At 45.4% G+C, this 19,925-nt stretch overlaps 1 protein-coding gene across 2 annotated transcripts in view; it reads right to left on the reverse strand.

The window, feature by feature from the left end:
- Nucleotides 1–11,784: 11,784 nt before the first annotated feature.
- Nucleotides 11,785–19,925, reverse strand: part of arhgap5 (Rho GTPase activating protein 5) — a 41,470-nt gene continuing 33,329 nt past the window's right edge. For both annotated transcript variants that reach the window (XM_076300625.1, XM_076300624.1), the window contains exons 5-7: nucleotides 19,409–19,540; nucleotides 15,547–15,652; nucleotides 11,785–14,416 (exon numbers count right to left, since the gene is read on the reverse strand). In XM_076300625.1, coding sequence (XP_076156740.1) covers nucleotides 14,098–14,416; nucleotides 15,547–15,652; nucleotides 19,409–19,540 — 557 coding nt within the window. In that variant the 3' untranslated portion in view covers nucleotides 11,785–14,097. The remainder of the gene's footprint in view (nucleotides 14,417–15,546; nucleotides 15,653–19,408; nucleotides 19,541–19,925) is intronic.

Raw genomic sequence — 19,925 nt, forward strand, 5'->3', positions numbered from 1 at the left:
AATGGCTTATGTCTTCCAAAATAGACTTATCTGTCTCGCTTTCTTTCTCTCTCTCTCTCTTTCGTCTTGTATGTTTTCATGCCACTCTCTCCATCTAATGAAGGATTCGGTTGAATGAGTGAGTAACAGCCACAGCATAGCACGGCCCTGGTCCATGTGCGCGTGTTTGTGTTGAAGAGGGGGAGGGAGAAAGACAGACACGAGGAAGGGAGAGAGAGAGAGAGAGAAAGAGAGGAAATCCATGTAGCACTGCTAGCCCCTCCCTTATCTAAACACTCCACTTTCCTTCTTTTCTGTACCTGATTCCAGTTTTGATTGATGATGCTCTGTTCAAGATCCTCAAACAAAAATCAATGGCCGCTGACATTAAACTAGTTACAGTAAAGAAGACATTGCCAGCTGCTTCTTTTTCTCTGTCCCTTCCTCCTTCATCACACTCTATAAAGATCACAGAGCTTTTCAGTTGGAACTTTTTAAATTATACCCTTGAACTTACTGAACTAAAATACTTATTATACAAACGTATTACTTACAGTATGGTCAACATTTAATGTTAATGTTTACATTTAATGTCAAAGATGTGAAAGTTCACATACTGGTGAGAGCCATAGATGAAGTCTTTCTTCTAAATGGATCTTTTCAGGCCCCCCTCTCTCTCCCTTTCCCCCTCCCTCTCTCCCTCTCTCTCTCTTTTTCACACACACACACTCTCTCCCCATCTCTCTCCCTCTCTCTCTCTCCCACCCTCTCCCTCTCTCTCTAGTGGGAAGCAGAGCAGGGCAGCACGCCCTGGAGACCAGTGATGTCATCCCCCAGCATCCCCCTCACTTCCTCTGCCCGTCAGGACGCCGGCCACAGCTCAGAGTGAGCTCATCACACGTGTGCTTCCAGACCTTACTAAACGACCCAGAGCTGTAGCACTGGGCATGATGATCTAAAAGAAAAAATCCCAGCATACTCACCCACTCTCACACACACACACACACACACACACACACACACACACACACACACACACACACACACACACACACACACACACACACACACACACACACACACACACACACACACACACACACACACATGAATCATACAGTTCTGTTTTTATCAAAGAGCAGGTTTCCATCAAGCCCAGTGTTTCACCAGCTCAGGCTGAGGACCACTCTGCTTAGTCACCAACAAATACAGGTCATGGCAAGGAGAGAATGGATAGCATGACTCAGCTACTTTCCAGGGAAATGGTTCTTATCAGTTTAAATCACTTCAAGCTCCAGGTGGGCTCTTCATTTCATTTCCGACCAAAAGGATTATTAAATCTCATTCGTTATACGGCAACTTCCTAACACCTATTGTGAATGAAATTAAATGAGTATTATGAAAATAATATCAAAGCTATTCATCCATGGTGAGTTTTTAAAAAATGGCCGTAAAATGAGTGTCATTGCCTAAGGCTGGGCTTTCTCTGTCTATCCGGGGCTGAGCGCTTCCCTCAGTTACGCCCAGCTCACAGCAGGCATCACTACAGGGCCAATTTCTGCTGACGCGAGAGAAACATACCCCTAATGAGCCACCTTAATTAGCATCCCCGAAATAGGCCAAGTGGCTGTTTATCTGCCAAATGGAGGCCAGACCTGGGGGTTTATTGCTGACGTCAAATCAGCCCAAAGAGATAGGTTAGCAAGTTAGCCATATTGTAGGGAGTGGGTGGGTGTGTGTGTGGGGGGGGGGGGGGGGCAGGGCGAGTGTGTGTGCACTTTACACATGGATCATTTACTGCAGCAAACTAACACAGATAGCGCAACTGTGGCGGCTTAAAGGGCTATGCTGATCCCACTGTAAAACACTAGGCAAAGAATACATAATTTTCTTTTCTAGGGCAACGATGGAAAATGTAAATGCTGGAAGCTGTTGAGCAATTATACAAAACATAAATAGAAACAACATTAACGTTTAGTATAAAGGAATCAGGAACCACTGACCGACATCATTTAAATGCAATAGTGGACTTAGGTAAGCAAGTCATAATGCTGGCTTACATTTAAGTTTACATTCACTAAAATATAACTAATGTACATAAAATGACAAATGACACAGGCTGACAGAAAATAAAACTCCTCACAACTCCCAAGTGCTGAAACTCCCCTATCCAGTCTATGCCAGCCTGTGCTTCTATAGAGGCATTACCAACTTTCTAGTCTACAGGATAACCTTAGCCACACTGCTTTTGTTCCAAACCTTCTAACTTCCTGTCTAGTCAGTCAGATGTGACTGAAATGAAAGCTTTCAGCCTGTTGTTGCTCCTGGCACACAATCAGGTTTGGAGCATTGCTGCACACTTAAAGTGGGATAAACACTCAGAGCACAAGCGGCCCAGATTAGAGAATAATCTGCTTCGCATAAATCTCATTCATCTCATCTAAGAGTTACACTAACAATAATCTCTTCATAAATTTCACAGTCTTTGCTTAAAGAGGATCGGGGTGGGGCAAGGGCTGGCCAGCTCCAATGGGACATCACAGACTATAAGGTTACCAAGGTTACTGGGTTACCGTGGAGTCTGAATTCCAACAGCCCGAGCTATAGAAGCTACAGAAGACAAATCGCAGCGCCCGATCGATGGCAGCCGCTGGCTCCATGTTACTGTATGTTCAGCAGCAAGGAGTGGAGGCATTGTATGAGTAAATGAACATGGGTACTTGGATGGCTTCAATCATGGCTGAGAGCTGGCCCCTGGTTAATCCTGTAATACTGACATTAAGCCCCCGTGCCCCCAGCGCACCCCCACGCCCCTAACTGCATTTCAAACCGATTTCCCAGCCAGCTCAGTGAGTCACAGTGATCGGCACTGGCTGAGTTATGAGAGGTGAGGCCCCTCTCTCCCTCTCTTTCTCTCTCTCTCTTTCTCTCTCTCTCTCTCGGGCGTGTCTGTGTCGGAGTCAGAGATGTGCGATGAGGACACAGGCGAGGACTGTGTGAGGTTTGGGGAGGGAACAGTACGGCAACAGTCTGCTGCAACAAAACGAGCATGACGAAAGCGGCTGGTGGCGAACATAAAGCTTCTTCACACCAGGGGAAAGAGTGGGCCGAGTGAGTGTGTGTCGTCGCTGTGTGTGTGTGTCTGTGTGTCTGTGTCTGAGTGAGTGTGTGCAGGGAAAAACAATGCCTGGATTATATTCCCCAGGGCCTGCAGCATATCCCTACTGCATAATTTATCGGTGGGAGGCAGATATGTTACAGAAATATTGCCCCCCACCCCCAAAAAGCACACACACACACACACACACACACACTGAGTCCAACTCTGACACAGATACACACTCATTTCTACCCAGCCCACCACCCACTCCTACCCGAAAGACTCTTGCCCTTGATAAAGTGAAACACAAACAGTTGATCTGGAGGTCATGCAGTGTTATTTCCTTTTACTGAGTGGGTCTGTTTAAATGCGTAACACAGATCCAATTGACACTGTATTGTTTCTGTTCTCTCTATGCATTTTGCTCTATGCTTTTGATTTCATCCTGGTATGACAACATTGGCATAAATATCTTTACCAAGAATTAGCCGGGAGTGATAAGGTAACAGTTACTATTCCTAAAAGTACACCAGTCCACACTGGTTTCAGTGGTGTCCTCTTCAATGACAATTACAGCTGTGGTAACTGGATAAACTGGCATTAGGGGCATTGGATCGGCATTGGATCGACACAGATCAGTGCACTGAATGCTCTCCAAGTTCAAAAAGGCTGTGTCATGATGGTGGATAAGATTTTATATAGGTCAGATTTTATATAGGTCAGAGCATATTTCTATAACAAAACAAATATGTCGGGCCCCTGGATTAGCCTAGCCCTGAGCAGTTCTATGTTGCAAACATTGCTTCGGTGTTTAAATAGGATAACTGAATGTTTCACCACAGTAACGTGTGCATTTGGATGCAAGCCTTCGTTAGATACAATTTTGACATTGTTTGATCCTGCCCAATTCCCAGAGCCTGACACAAATGAGAGAAACCTTGGAGGCCTTGGAGATGAAACGCTTAGACAAGATCAAACAGACAAGTAGAAGCACAGACTGAGTTGGTGAAACAGACTGTGCATTCATTACCCTTCATAGGTACTTCCCCCATCCCACCCCGCTCAGTTTTGGCAGGGATGGAGTGCTCCTACCATGTTCACCCCTAATTCATACACAACTCCTCTCCTTTCTCTGGAGCTGAACCAGATAATGAAACAGCTCCCGCTGTGACCTTCAGAGGTCACCCCATCCTCAGATATGATGGCTAAGGACCAGCTGATCCATGGTTTCAGAGATAGCACACTGGGATGGATGACTGGTCTGGTTTAGCTCTTCTCCTTGAGAGCCTTTCTCCTTGTATTTAGAGACAAGGAGAACCTCTCTCTCTCTGCAGTATTATCAGACGGTGTCATCTTTACACACAACCTTCCCCCGTCCAGCTCTATTAACGGGGAACAGAGCCATCCTGTACAGTAAGGGAATCAAGACATACTGCTGCCTAAAGAAATCTCAATCGATACTCTCATCTGGCCCATAAAGGCCGTGCACTGCTATGCTAAAGCACTCTTATTCACTGTTTGTTTCGATTAAAGCAGAAACAAGCTCAGCTCTCTCTAACAGCTCTCTCTGTGTTTGAACCTGGCCTATATATTTTAGGCATAACAGAAGTTTCAGGTCTTGAAGACAAAGCTATTTTGGAAAATGTTGCTGATGGTTTGCGCTAGCTGCTGCACAGCTGACGCTATTGACAGCATGTGAACAAATGTGTAGTGGAGTACAGTAACCATGAGTGCATATGGCTTCACAAGGGGGATGTGTCTGAAAGACAGCATCTCAGTCTCCCCCGAGCCCCTTTTAGCTGAGTCTAGCCATACAACAGGGAGGGGTTACATGATGAAGTCAGACCAGACTAGAGCCAAGGCCAAAGCATACACAAACGCACACGCACACACACACACACATACCTACAGCTACACACACATACACATCACACACACACACACACACACACCTACACAGTCTATTCACAACGCACAGTCTATTCACACACAACTGGCTGTCCACCCCCCATTCTGACTGACCCACAGCATGGTCGTGTGCACTGTGCACTGTGTTAGCTGCTGTTCAATAATGCATTCTACCAAGATAATGGTCTTGAACTGAAGCCTCAGCCATTTTGAAAAAAACCTGTGACTGAAGGCCACAGCAGGACTCCAGTCCAGTGCTGTGATACAAACCAGGGGACTCATATCAGGCTAAGGTTAAATAGGAGTTCCAATGTCAGTATGGAACTCAAATGTAAGCCCTTGATCACTAGGAACACCATTCAACTCCATTTAACAATTTTATGAAATTCATGCATGTGTTAGCTTGGTGTAGGCTAATATTTTTCAAGTATGAAAACAAAAATGTGCTTAATCTAACTGACCTTTCGCTGTCATCATACCATAATAGCATTTAACCTCTCCAATACTATGGTATTACTATGCATAAATGAAAAGGAAGCATAGTAACAGGCAAGGTTTAACAGTCCAGATTTCTACCTCCCACACCATTCAACGACACACAGCACCGGGCATAAAAATTACATGTGTCTGCACACTGACAGATGCTCACTCAAACAAGAAAGATGAGAAGAGGGGACTGCTTCGTCTCCATCCTTGTTTCCATCAGCCACAACCACATCACCCTATATGTCTGGCAGTGTAAATTACCTTAGCAGTTCCGAAGTTCGCCTGTGCATTATTCCTGAGCGTTCCACTGCTCATATTCTAAATCAATACCATGTTAACCCTTGAACTTCATCTTCTCCAGGGCTGAGTGTCAGAATTCATCACCATGCACCCCAAGTTCATTACTACTCCTTTTCAAAGAGGACATAAAAGGAAAGAAAAATGAAAGCCAGGTGTGACACCAATGTTATAAAAATCAGCTTAGTAATCACTGCTCGAGATTTCCATGTCTGTAATCAATTTGAGGAGGCCTATGACCTAGATTACACTCTGAGTCGCATTTCTTACACCTAATATGAAAAATACATTAGGATGTAAAAGCATGTACTCATACATGATGCAGACTATACAAGACGTTTTAATCCTTATAAGGGGTCGGTACAGCTAGATTGTGGATAAACCTCCTGGGAAAGTCGATGGCCACTGCCACACCCTAGAAGCCTTTTCCCTCATAATGACTGGTTAGTCTGATGGAGGAGGGAAAGCGATAAGGGAGGAAGAGAGAGGAGATAGAGTGACATGCCTGCTTGCTGCTCTGCCCTGCCCTGAGAAATCAAATTTCAAAAGGGGCGGAAGAAGGGAGACGTCAACCGCAAAATAGGAACAAATAACAAACACACACAAAAAAACAGAACCATTAAGCATCAGGGGAATGAAAATGTCACGCTGGCATGGCAAGAGCCTTTCCCCGAGAACACGTGAGCCCATTTTAATGCTACCCAAACAAAGCAAAACAAAAAAACATGCCCCAAACACTCCTTAAAGCCCAGGCTATATAAGGCATGGAGATGCTTGCGCTACAGTGAGCGCGTATAAAAGACGTGTGTACGCTCTCTCTGAGCCCTGGGCGTTGGGTTATGTAAGGATATCACACAGATTACTCCCTGGTCAACATGTCCCTGGTTATCAGTGAACATGGCTGGTCATCAGCAAGCCTCTTCCTCAGCCTCCTCCCAGCAGACATGCATCAGCTCTGGGCCTCCGAGGAGCCAACAGGGCCCCTCTGGAGCTGAACAGGCCCGTCACTAAACAGTCCTGTATAGTAAACAGTTCTGGGTCACCTGCCCCGCTGTATAACAAGCTTAGAGAGTGGTGTTTGTGTGTGTGTGTGTCTGTGTGTGTGTGTGTGTGTGTGCGTGTGTGTGTGTGTGTGTGTGTGTGTGTGTGTGTGTGTCTGTGTGAGTTTTTTTGTATATGTATGTTCTTTATGAGTAAAACAAAAGCAGGCAGCTGAATAGAGGACTGTGGGTAAGGCTTCAGTAGGGGTGCCCTCCACATGGAGAGAGGCGTTAAAGAGGCCCCCACCCCCCTGTATACTCTTGTCTCTTTCTCACACACACACACACACACAATTCCCTAAACGTGCGGCCTCATCAACATAATAAAAACTGGGGGTCCCCTGAGGGAGAGAAAGGGGTGGGGGAAACACAGGGGACTCACAGTAGCTCACTGCGTATCACTCCCACCCAAGCACCACACACACACACACACACACACACACCACCCACACCACCCAGCTGTCTGGGCTAGTAACACATGGTAAGCTAACGAGGCCAGCCGCCACGGAGACTGCAGCACGCGGCGACAACCGAAGCCCACAGACTCAACATCCTCAGGAAGGATGGGTGATGACAAGGACCACGCCTCACGACACTAGAAAAAACACCAAACACACAACACACAACACAACAAGGCTAAGCACACGGAGTAAACAAGCCGCCTCTCCCCCCAACCATAGCAGATAACCTTGCCTGTGTGTGAGAGCGGATAGATGCTGCTTGTTGGTGCAGGCCTTGGGAAGAATCAGGTTAGCATCTCAGAGGTGTGTCCTCAACATCAACAGCACTCCAGGCTAACAGGCTAGCTAACCTTGCTCTGCCACATCACTCCCCCCACCCCACCGCATGCAAAAAAGAAAGCTTAGGAGCTGAGAGAAATGAGTGGCGGCTCAGAAGAAGCACACACCTTAACACACACAGTAATAGACAGTAGCTACACACTCAGATGGGGGATGGGGGGGGGGCACACACAGTTAGCCTTCACCATCCTCACTTCCTCATAAAGAAGTGGGTGTGGGACCAGAGCAACGACAGCACCATCAGGCAGCACAGACAGACCAGCATCCCCTAACCACCAGCGACAGAAATAGCAACAATAACAAGGGCAAGAGGGGGGCCGAGCCAAACGACGCGGATCCGGCCTGTGAACCCTGCAGTGGGTGGGCTGGCTGCCTGGCTAGCTGGATGCTGGCTGGCTGGCTGGCTGGCTGACAGCCTGTGCTACTCACTTGTGTATGCAGCAAGCCCCTCTGCTCTGCAGGCCCCTTTAACAAAAGCAGCAGTGGCAGGAGCAGCAGGATCAGCAGTGGAGGCGGCAGCAGCCGCGGCGGCCGTGCCTTCAGCCAGCCCAACTGCTCCTAACGCCGTTAGCATCAGGCTACCCCACTTAAAGCCTCAGCCCTGGCAAAAAGGGATTACGGCAAACACGCCTGTGCCCTACCCACGCCTGGGATTTGTGACAGAACCGGAGAGAGTGAGAGTGAGAGAGAGAGAGAGAGAGAGGGAGAGAGAGGGAGGAAGAGAGGCAGCAGAAAAATATGCCAGAAATAAAAACATAACAATACAAAAGAGGATAGAAGCCAAGTACCTACCATTATCCCTCCTTCTACTCCATGTTTTTTTCCTCCTCCTTTCCTGAGTGTGCTGAAGGGTGTTGCGGGAAGGGAGGGAGGTGCCTGAGATGAGATGAGAAGAGAGAGTAAGAGAGAGAGAGAGAGAGAGAGAGAGAGAGAGAGAGAGAGAGAGAGAAGAGAGAGATAGGCTCTGCAGGGTTGCCTGCCTCCATACAGTACAAGCCCTGGGCTGGCTGGCTGAAAGGGACGGATGGGGATGATGCTGCACCTCTCTGAAGAACAGCCCTGTTGCCTTGGAAACTAAGATGTGATGGAGAGGTGATTGTGCGATGCGATTGGTCCGGGGAGGTGTGGTGCTCCCCAGCGTGGGGCACAGAGGCAGGGGGGAGGGAGGAGCCAGAGAGGAGAGAGGAAAGGGAGGGGGTAAGGGGAGGGGCTGACTAGGAGATGAAAAAAGAGAGAGCGCGAGAGAGCAAGAGAGAGAGAGCAAACTGCATGTTTGATGAGAGGATGTGGTTTCCTGTTATTTCTGACCACATCGATTCTGCTTCCTTTTCCTCACTCATAGGTAGGAAATTGTGCTCCAGGAAGCAATGCTAGCCTAGGGAACAAGAACACTTCTAAAATAGTCTGAATGCTAAGTGTCATCTACAGTAGGCTACATAACAAGGCATATCACTGGGTATGTTTTTGTATCAGTGATGCTAGCCAAATATTGGAAAAAGTCAGACCCTCAGTGTCTATTCTCAAAATCATATATATTCCTAAAAATACTTTAAGCATGATTTTTATGATTTACTGACTTAAAAGGGCTTCTGTGACATTTTGTGATACCCAAAAGGCAGAGATATCGAACACTGTTAATTACAATGAAACATATGGGAATTCTGTGCATGACAAGTAAATTCATTGTGAAAATTAAAAATATATATAGTCATATTTGTCTAGACCTCTCAAACTCATTTTCGAAGTTTGGTCATTAGCAAATGATTCGTACTCATGTAAAAGATTCTTGGAAGTGAAATAAATCAAAAAATAAAAGGATGGAATCACAGTAAGTATGCCTTCTCTCCCATTCACACTAGATGGCACCACAGCTGCTCTGTTTCATCCAAATAGTTTCTCTCTGACAAATTTCTCTCTGACTCCCTGTCTTCTGCTGTTGATTCAGTAAGGAGAGAACGTGATTTAGGCCTACTTTTTATTAATTGAAAACCATCCATTAAGTCATTACTGACTATTTAAACAGAGATAGTTTTCTTTAGCACAACCCATACTACAGAAATCATTAAAATAAACCTTTTTAAAGATAGGGCCATTATTGGAAACTACTATCTCAAAAGCAGGCCATATTTTTAAGATAGGCCTATAGAGAGTAGCGGAATAAGAATATTTGCGTGCCGAGCAGACCACGGCCAACGTTTTATGTACTTGTGGCAGCATGTATTACCTCAAATCAGCAACTCTAGGTTCCATTTGTTGACCAGGTGTCCGACTGGGTTGGGTGTCCTGAAATCGGGCATGTGAGTGTTCTTCAAGTTGAGCCAATTATTTCTGTGGATCCTTAAGGTAGCACAGCCTTGATTTAGCATGTCAATTTAACACTCACATCTGCAGGTTCAATGGAGACTTCTAGTGCCAGTGAGTGGTTAGTATATAACAACATATATGGCATATTGAAAACAAAAATTAAGGAATCTGAGCTAAGGGGTGAAATATTCTGCTGGATGGGCATGGTATCTTAACTTTGGGGCCACAACCAATAAATCTGCCTATCCAATGCAACATGTTTTTTTCTTGCAATGTCCCTAAGTATTGTTGTTTGGGCACATTCCGATTTATACTGGGCATCTTTTTTTCCAGGATTAGGCTACTTTAATCAGAGACTTTCTAATGAGGAGACACAGCACTCAAAAAATCCTCCATAGAAATGCATGGAGTTAGTTTGTAACGCCAATACGGCCGTTGTAGGCTATACACATGTCCCACCCCTTCCTCGGCAAAACGTCGACATGTGAATACATTGAGCCAATCATGTGGTGTGATGTGAATACATTTAGCCAATCATATGGTGTGTTGTGAAGACATCGTGCCAAGCATGTGTTGTGAACTCGCTGCTGGAGCAAGGTTGGTGTCGTGAAGCCTTGCGCACGCGCATTTCTGCCGAATAGGATGCCCCGATGAGTGCCCAAAACGCGTTGCAATATGGCCGCTGAGTGGAAGGACTTGCCTAAAAGGACTTTGCTTTAATTGCCAGTACAGGCAAATCATCATAATCATCCAATCAGAACACATGGGATTGGTTTACTTTAGTGGTTGCCAAGCAAAATAGTTGCCCCATGTCATCACTCAGAGGGTGTGACAGGGCTTATCCATTATAGCATTATAGCTCTGTGATTCTTTGTCACTTTTAAAGGCTTTACACACACCTTTGAACAGTTCTTGGCAAATGATTTACAGTAGCCCAGCAGGCTACTACATTTACAAACAGGTCTTTGAGCGGACAGGTAACAGGAAGTTACACCCTAAAAAATTGAAGGGTAGGCTAGAATGGGATACACATTTCACACGGCCAGGTTCATTGAAAAGGTTTGCATAAGGTGGTGATTTAGCTATGCTGGCCTATGCTTCATTAACACTACTATAACAACTGTATAGGCCTATACATATTTATATAGGAAGGCTACAGTAAATGTCAGGAGATGTAACAGTATAGGCCTATTAGTATGTGATAGGCCTAAGTTATACAACAACCTACACAAATTATGCGAATAACAAGGGACGCTAAAATATTTTTGTATAATAATTTATCTTCGCATAGAACTTTACCTCCAGCTAACGTCATCTCTCGTAGGTCTCTTTGGTGTGGGTTTCATGACTTGGCATCTCTTTCATATTGTCCTCCTAACCTTAGTATTCCAAATGTTAAAATACGCAGGGTCATTAAAAAAAAAATCAATATTTCATACCTTTTTTGAAACAACCGCGTAGATTCGGTAGCATTAAATGAATTGATCGTTTTCTGTTTTGTCGCTCTTGGCCTTCCTGAAGAAATTATCACTGTTGGATTCCTGATTTCCAGCAGAGGGCCCGCTAGGGCCACAGTTGGGAGATTCTGTACTATAGTGCATGCTTGACTCCTTTTCATTCCAGTTATAAAATTCCACAGCGCTGACATCATATCACATGCCACATCACTGTCCTCCTAAGCCAATATGCACTATTGTTTTGTAAACAGCATTTTGACCTCCCTTCATAATCTGCATAGTGCCTGTCTAGACATGGATTCTACATTAATTCGGGATACAAAGTGATTTCAAAATGGATTCCCCCACAAAATATTCATAAATAAGCCATCCTTACAGTCATGCAAGCACATTCTTGACTCAGATGCTAGGCCAAGGTTGGAAAAATGAATCTTTATTTTAGGGAAAACAAAATATGGAGTAAGCCAAAGCCTTCTTGTTTCTTTTCTCAAAATCATTTATTTACTATACAGAGATGATGACGTTAAAATCTTTAGTTTGTACACCGGCTTAAGTGAGGCAGGTTTTATGAACAAATAAGGGTTTGCGGTTTGAAACTACACAAAAGAAGGTATTTCTAGCAGCTGCAGTCCCCTCCCCCATTGTGTCCTCTTCATGAAGTAATTGCGTTTCGGATCTACCGAGGGAAATGAGTGGTGGGACTTCATTTTTTTAAGACATCTGATCTGTTTCCACCTTTTCACACACAAAGTGCTCTAACCATAGTTTTCACCAGAATGTTTCCCCCAAGCAGCATCTCTTAAGGTGAAGGTACATGGGGAAACTTTTTGAGCAATGTTATTGGGCAACCATATAGCCAGTTCCATGTGTTCTGATTGGTTGAGCATGATCATTTGCCTGCTAATGATTAAAGCACTCCCAATTTCAATGGGAATGTGTCCGGACAACAATACTCAATATCGTTGCCGAGCCTCATTGCTCAAAAAGTTATCTTATGTGCCATCAGCTTTACAAATGAAAAACGAAGTTCCGTACCATCTACAAAGAAGCAATGAATCTTTATTCATATAGGGAATTAAGTACACAGTCAATTAATCTAGCCCCAATTTTTAGTACAGCATACCACAAAGAAATCTGATTATAGGTTTTACAAGATTATACAGTTTCAGTACCCAATGGTATTTTTTGCTTCATCAGCAGTCATATGATGCTGACATATATATTTTATATATATACTTTTTCCTCTACTTTGGGAAACAATTAGACATAAAACCAAAATATGATATTAAGAATTAACATCTGGCATGACAAAATAAACGATGAATAAAATTTGACCCCGTTATCATGTTCCCTCAACCAAGTTAGATAAAAAATAAGTCTTGCATTTAAAACGGTTAAGTTTGAGTGTAAGTGTTTCAGTCTTTAGCTGTTTTTAGTCTTTTTTTATTGAAACCTTGCGTAGTTGTTTTACGTGGCAAATAAAGACATGCAAATTTAGGTCAACAAAGAAATAAAGGCAAATATACAAATGCCTGCTGTTGGTACGTAGAAACCAAGACTTTGTTTTAATAAAGGAGAGGAGAAACTGGACAGCGGGACAGAAATGAGCCGAAAATGAAGATCCAGGCTGCTTTGCAAGGCCAAGAGGTTTCCTGCGAAAAAATGTGCCTAAACATTTAAAAAAAAGAGAGAAAAGAAAACATAAAAAGTTCCAGTGGGGTTGTCCCTTCCGTGAGTTCCAGAGCGTTCTGCATGAGTTCTGCTTTCAGACGGGGAATGGTGCGAGGGTTCTGTCCCAGTCTAGTGCACCTTTTATTGTCAGTCACGCAAGTTCTGCCCCGAACTGTGCCAAGGGAGGGGGGGGGGGGGGGGGCGAGTCAGTGGGCCAAGGGGGGAGGATACCACAACACCAACCACTACTCATAGGGTTTTGAAGATTAAAAAATAGATTCCATTAAAAAAAAAGAAAAAGTAAAGAAACAAAACAAAAAAGAAATCCATCACCAAAAATCATAAAAAAAAACAGACCAGGCGGGATGCATAGCACAGATTTAAACCACACTAAAACCGGCCTGGTCTAACATTTGTGAGTGACCCGACTGTTTCTTAGCTTTTGTTTTGCTGTTTTTTCTTTGTAAGTCCTTTGAAAACAAGCAAACAAAAAAACAACTAGTATAAATATATTTCCTATTCTTATTATTAGCGAGGGTGTTGGACTCGAAGGGACCATCTCCGCTGTCTTGCCAGGGAGGCATGCAGAGTTCTGTTGAGGGATTTTTTTTTTTAACTCACAGGAAATAAAACAGGGATAGTCAGACTCAAAACATTCTTCCATCCTCCTTTCTAACCCTCTGTTTGCAGCACGGGGTCTAAAAGGCTCTAGAAGGGGAGCAGCATCTGATGAGGGGCAGGAGAGGTCCACTACGGGGGGAAAATGCACGTTGCTCAGGGTATTTGTGCTGCTATACAGACCCAGTCTTATGGGGTTCTAGAAAAATACCGGGCACCGGGTCATCATCTTTTTGTCTTTCCTTTTTTTCCTGAAGAAAGAAAAACAACTACTGTTCTATTCCGTGTTCTGGTCTGTATACGTGTGTTTGTTGTAAGTTTGCAGATGACGCTAGCTCTCCAGGTTTGTTTGTTTGTATTTTTTGTTTGTTTAAGAGGACTAAATAGTTTCGTTTCTGGGGGTGAGGGGGTGAGGGGGTAAATCTGGGATGAGTTCTCTACATGAGGGGGTCGGTCTGCAGCTGATGCTGGATCTGCTGCGGCTGGAGAGGAGGAGGGAGCTGCAGGGCGAGCAGCGACTCGGTCAGACCGTGGCCGTGTGGCGGCGGCGTGCCCTCGTTGCTGGACGTCTCCACGATCTCGCCGCCGTAGAAGAAGTACTGGCTCTGCTGGATGAAGGACTCGATGACCGACTGGTTGAGCTTGGTGGTGGAGAGCGTGTCCTTGTTCTCGAAGTCGGGCCGCATCAGCGTGGGCCAGAAGCAGATGGACAGGTTGTCCGCAGTCATCAGGGTGGACTTACTGTGCTGGCTCACCCTGTGAGAGCAAACACTTAACTTTGTTACAAGCACACAAACATTACATAATGTTACACAAAACTGCTTCCTTAAACACCAAAACGCCACAGATCAAAAATACTTTTAGTTCATCAATAACAAAGAAATTCCGGCCAACTACATAGTTAGTTGGCAATTTTCCCTGTTTAGCTCTGATGGAAGCATACCTAAAAGGCTGCAGTTGTAGCAAATCCTCTGAGACAGATTAAAATGCGATCGGCATGTCAAAGGCCCACCAGGCAGACTCTATCCATTAAGATTATTAGGCAAATAGGGCTGAAAATTACATTAATAGATACAGACTGTAGCTGGTATTAGCGCCGCTAAAGCCTGCGCTAGCGCTCCTCGCGGCTGCTCCGCAGTCAGGTAATACAGATTGCTCTACTTTAAAATCCCTATGGAGAGCAAATCTCTTTAATCCACAAGAGCGAATGTGTGTATGTATGTGTCTCTCTGTGAGTCTGTCTGTGTCTGTGTGTGTGTGTGTGTGTGTGTGTATTTGTGTATACACACACACACACACACACACACACACACCTTTCCCTACCAACTGACTCTGCCGGCTGTATTTGCAGCAGTATTTGCCATGCAGGCAGGTACTCCCACTCAATCGAGAGGGGTCAGTCAGGTCACTACCCTAACAATTAGCCAGGGATCTGACCTCAGCTTCCCCAGGCTATGATCAAACAGCTTATGTAATGTCACTATTTTGTCTGTGATGCTACTCTGGGAGTAGAGGCAAAGCCCTGCATTTATATTCTGCCGGAAACGCAAACAGGGTACGGAGACTCACAAAGCATGTTATACGCCACCATAATGATATCCTAGAATCAGTTCTATTCTTATACAGCTATTTAGAATGCAGTTTCTAAATGGAATACTGCTTAAAATTGCTAAGTGGAGTCTGACTGAACGGACTACTTCTAAATTCTTCAAACTTTAGTTTTTCTGCTCCTACTTAACTGACGGTTGGTTGTAAACATCTAATATATTACCACAAATAACAATGAATGTTATACGATCCTTTATGTTACAGCATATACAAAGTTAACCATTTACAAAGTTAACCATATCCATATGGTTATTCCATTTGGGTAAAGACTTCCATACCTGTTCAGGTGAGTGATGACGTATTTGAACACTTCGTAGTTCACCTGCGGGAACTTCCTCACAATCTCCTTCAGCACTTGCAGCCGCTCTATGTGGTCCACGATTTCTGCGGAGGGGAACACAAAGGCATAGGCACAAACAAAGAGTCAGTCCAGTCAGCGCTCTGATCTGCCAGCGACCCTCAGCGCTACGCATCGCATCAAACATCTTGGGCGAACGATTCCTCAGCCCCTTCAGCTCCCGTCTCGCACTTTCAACTGACAATGAGACGATAAAACAAACAGACAGTAGCATCGCTGCTTCAAAAGCGGTCAACAATAGTGTGTGTGTGTGTGTTCTAAGGGTGTTTGTTTTGAGCGGACTCCATGGCCGAAACAACACTGTGGTAGCTGACCAAGGAGAAGGACAGAGACAGCAACCGCTGGTGCAGGAGATGAGGCCTCGAAAGCGCCGGCAGCGGACAGCTCGGGCAGACCCGGACTACATCACACCGCATCACTTCGCATGGTTAAGAATGTGGGGTTTGGAGCAAAGCGGATCCTGGGACGCCTGCTGCACGTCACTGTGCAGGAATGTTTCTGCTGCACTGCACTACAGTAAAACTGTGTGTGTGTGTGTGTGTGTGTGTGTATGTGTATGTGTGTGTGTGTGTGTGTGTGTGTGTGTAAAAAAAGATGGGAAAGTGCATGCATGTCTGTATGTAGTAGTGTGTGCTTGTGTGTGTGTGTGTGTGTGTGTGTGTGTGTGTATGTGCATGTCGGTGAAAGTATGTGCAAAGGACCTAGCTGCACACCTTGGCTGATTTCCAAACTCTTTCACATGAGCTTGCACAATCGCAGAGCATTTGGGCAGGTTTGAGCGGAGAGGGCCTCTGGGAAGCCCATGCTGTGCATCGGCAGAGGAGAGAAAAGACGAGCCCCGCACTCTCATGTTTCCACGACTGCGACAGTAATCCGCTGTGGTGTGGTGTTTGAGAGGCAATCGGCAACACATCACAGGGAGCACGCGAGTATATTCTCCCACTCGTTCTTACTACACACACACACACACACACACACACAAAGAGAAAATGCAGATGCAGAAAAATCACCTGCAGTGCGGGCACTAATGCTAGTCTGAGAGCGGGCCTGGGATTAGCGCGATCACAGGGGACTTTAGCTCTGAAGTTTCTGAGGAGAACTGGAGGGAGGGTGGTAAGGGATATGAACACACACACACACACACACACACACACACACAATGTATTGGATATTGGAACCATAGAGTGACATGGAGAAAAAAGACTTGAAAAGCAGACAGTTGGTTTATGGGTGGGAGAGGGGAGAGTAAAAAACACAGACAGAGAGAAGAGACAGTAAAGAGAGGGAGGAAGAGAGAAGCTGCAGCAAAAGTAAAAAAAGACAGGCAGACAGAGAACAAGGGAAAAGGGAATGAGGGTGGAGGAGAGAACAAGGGAATACAAAACAGAGTGAGTCAGGGATAAGAAAAGGATGGAGGGAGAAGGTGAATGGGTGGGGTGGTGGGCTGTAGCAGCTCATTGCAATTCCTCTTTTATTGCCATTTCTTACTTTCTCTTTTTATGTCTTTCTCTCTCTCTCTCTCTCTCTGTGCCTCTTTCTGTCCCACTCTCCCAGGCATACAGAGGGGCCAGACAGGGCTATGACTGCAGCTGTGGAACTGACATCAGTGTCCAAGGAAAGGAACAGTTCAGTGCGCGCGCGCACACACACACACACACACACACACACACACACACGCACACACGCACACACACACGCACACGCACACTTACTTCCCCAGTGAGTATAATTGCTCTGTGCCTCTGCTGACGCAACACAGCAGGGGGGAAACCAGTGAGTTAAGAGTGTGAGTGTGTGTGTGTGTGTGTGTGTGTGTGTGTGTGTGTGTGTGTGTGTGTGTGTTTGCGAGTAAGCACACTCCACTCCCTCCAACCTCTCTTTAAATTAAGCTCAGCCAAAACCCTCTGCACTTTCCCCTCCTCTGCAGGCGATGGGTCTGTGTGTGCTTGAGTGCATGTTTGTGTGCATGTGTGTGCATGTGTGTGTGTGTGTGTGTGTGTGTGTGTGTGTGTGTGTGTGTGTGTGATGGAGGACAGCAGAGAACCGGACATGCGGTGCAAAATCACTGGCATTTCCAATGAGAGGAGCAGGTGGACTGCAGTCCTACTTAAACACACATAAGCACATCCTGTCTGGCCCCCACTACAATGGCAGCAAAGGAACAGGAAAACTGACCCAGATGTGAGGAGCTGTATCAAGGAGGAGTGTGTGTGTGTGTGTGGTGTTTATTCTCATATGTGTGTTCATTCATGTGTCGCAGATATATGCCTGCATACATGTGTGTTTATGTATACATGTTGCACATGTGTGCAAATGTTCATGTGTTTGTGTGTGTGTGTATGTGTGTGTGTGCATGTCTGATTACACTGATGAGTGTGTGTTTGTGTTAGCCTGCACACATGTATCTGACTCTATAATCATGCCGAACCCCAGCCCACAACCACCGAGCAGTGATCCGGCGCATTGTTTTGCAGGCTGATTGCGTACGCTCCTAAAACAGCACGCATACGGCACTGCTACCAGATGTTTCTCTGCACTTTCCCTCGGCTGTAGCGAGCAGGGGGCACAGAGCGAGCGGGCATCAGATCATAACCTCCCGTCTCTTATCGGCCTCGTCACGCTCCGTTGCTTAGGCAGCAGATGTTGCCGCGGTGCCGGTGCGTTATCCGCCGTTTGTCCGGGCGTGGTGATGTATGGCCGATCTGTTCCGATCGTGCTCGGCAAACAAAGCGCCAGGGGGAAAAGGAGGAAGAGGAGGAACCTGCTCACCTTCCTCACACAGACTGACGAGGTCAGTCAGCCGTTTCTCAGGGAGAGATAATCGTAAGATAAGATGGTGATAACTGAAAAACTGATATGGAAGACAACGCTGTGATGATCTGCGTGCCTGCTGAGAGCGCATGTGCCTCTGACGTCCCTTTTATTCCCGCTTCACAAGACCCCCTTTGGAAACGATTTTTCATCATCTTCAAAATCTAGTCCCCCCTTTGAACTTTTAGTCCGTCATGCTGCATTCCTTTGACAATTGGGGGAACTCTTTTAATGTGAATGGCATGCTGTCCCTGGATTGTTGTTGGCTGCTTTTTTGTTTTGTTTTGTTTTTGTTCAATGCTTCAAAAAGTATGGTCTGTTTACAGCATGTTCAAAAGTATTTGTTTGCATAATTGTGAAAATGATTAGCATTTATTCTTGTTGTCATCATTGTGGCATTTTTGCTGCACTACATGGTGCATGCAGCAACTGTTACAAAGTATTAATAAGTTTGAGATAATACTCCATTTTTTAGAGGGATTACAAAGATAAATCCCGCTAATAAAAGCAGATTACGGTAACTGTATTTCTTTATGGTCATCGACACCTATAATCTACTCATTTAGCATTGATACTACCACTCTCAATATCACAATCACTACCAACAACTGCAGCACAATGGCACCTCAAGAAACCACATTAGAAAATTCCTATTCGGAACTATGCTCACTGCATTCCAAACTCAGGGGAGAGGGAATAGAAGTGAATCAAACCATCTGAATCTGAGGTGCCTCGTCAGTACATTTGGCCATTCTCCAACCAATCAATACATGACAAGTAACATGGACAGGAAATCAAATCACCACACCAGGCATTAACAGAGTAGGAGTAAGAATGTAAAGAAGTGACGCATATGGACTCGAGGTTGAAATTGTATATCTACACTGTCATCAATGATCATCATCATTTTTGTGGAGCATTGCTAAGTAAGTGTGTGTGTGTGTGTGTGTGTGTGGTATGTGGTTACTTACTGGCTGCCTCCACCAGCTCGGGGTGTAGGTGGTAGGGGATAAGGGGGTCAGGCAGGTCGGCGAAAAAGGCCTTCAGTGCTCCGGCCACTGCGTTCACCGCCACATCCATCTCAATCAGGTCTATGCTGTGGTCTGCGGAGGAAGGAGACAGCAGAGTGTGAGACTCAAGAAATGCCACATTTCGTGTGTGTATGTGTGTGTGTGTGTGTGTGTGTGTGTGAAGGAGACTGATAAAGAAGAGGGGGAGGGTAGGAGAGAGAACTCAAGAGGTGGTGATGGTGTGTGGGTGTGTGTGTGTGTGTGTGTGTGTGTGTGTGTGTGTGTGTGTGTGTGTAAGAGAGAGAAGGAATAGAAAGGCACAGAAAGACGCAACTCAAAATAGAGACAGTGTGAGATGTTATATGAGGAAAGCAGCGAGGGTGGGAGACAGAGACAGACCAAGGTGCCGAGAGACAACGAAAATGAAAGGGATAGATAGAGGAGAGAGAGAGAGAGAGAGAGAGAGAGAGAGAGAGTG

This window comes from Alosa pseudoharengus, unplaced genomic scaffold (genome assembly GCF_046254945.1).
Source record: "Alosa pseudoharengus isolate Yale_2024_CS ecotype anadromous, Long Island Sound unplaced genomic scaffold, YU_APseudo_1.1 YU_APseudo_1.1_scf_22, whole genome shotgun sequence".
In the NCBI taxonomy this organism is placed as follows: domain Eukaryota; kingdom Metazoa; phylum Chordata; class Actinopteri; order Clupeiformes; family Clupeidae; genus Alosa; species Alosa pseudoharengus.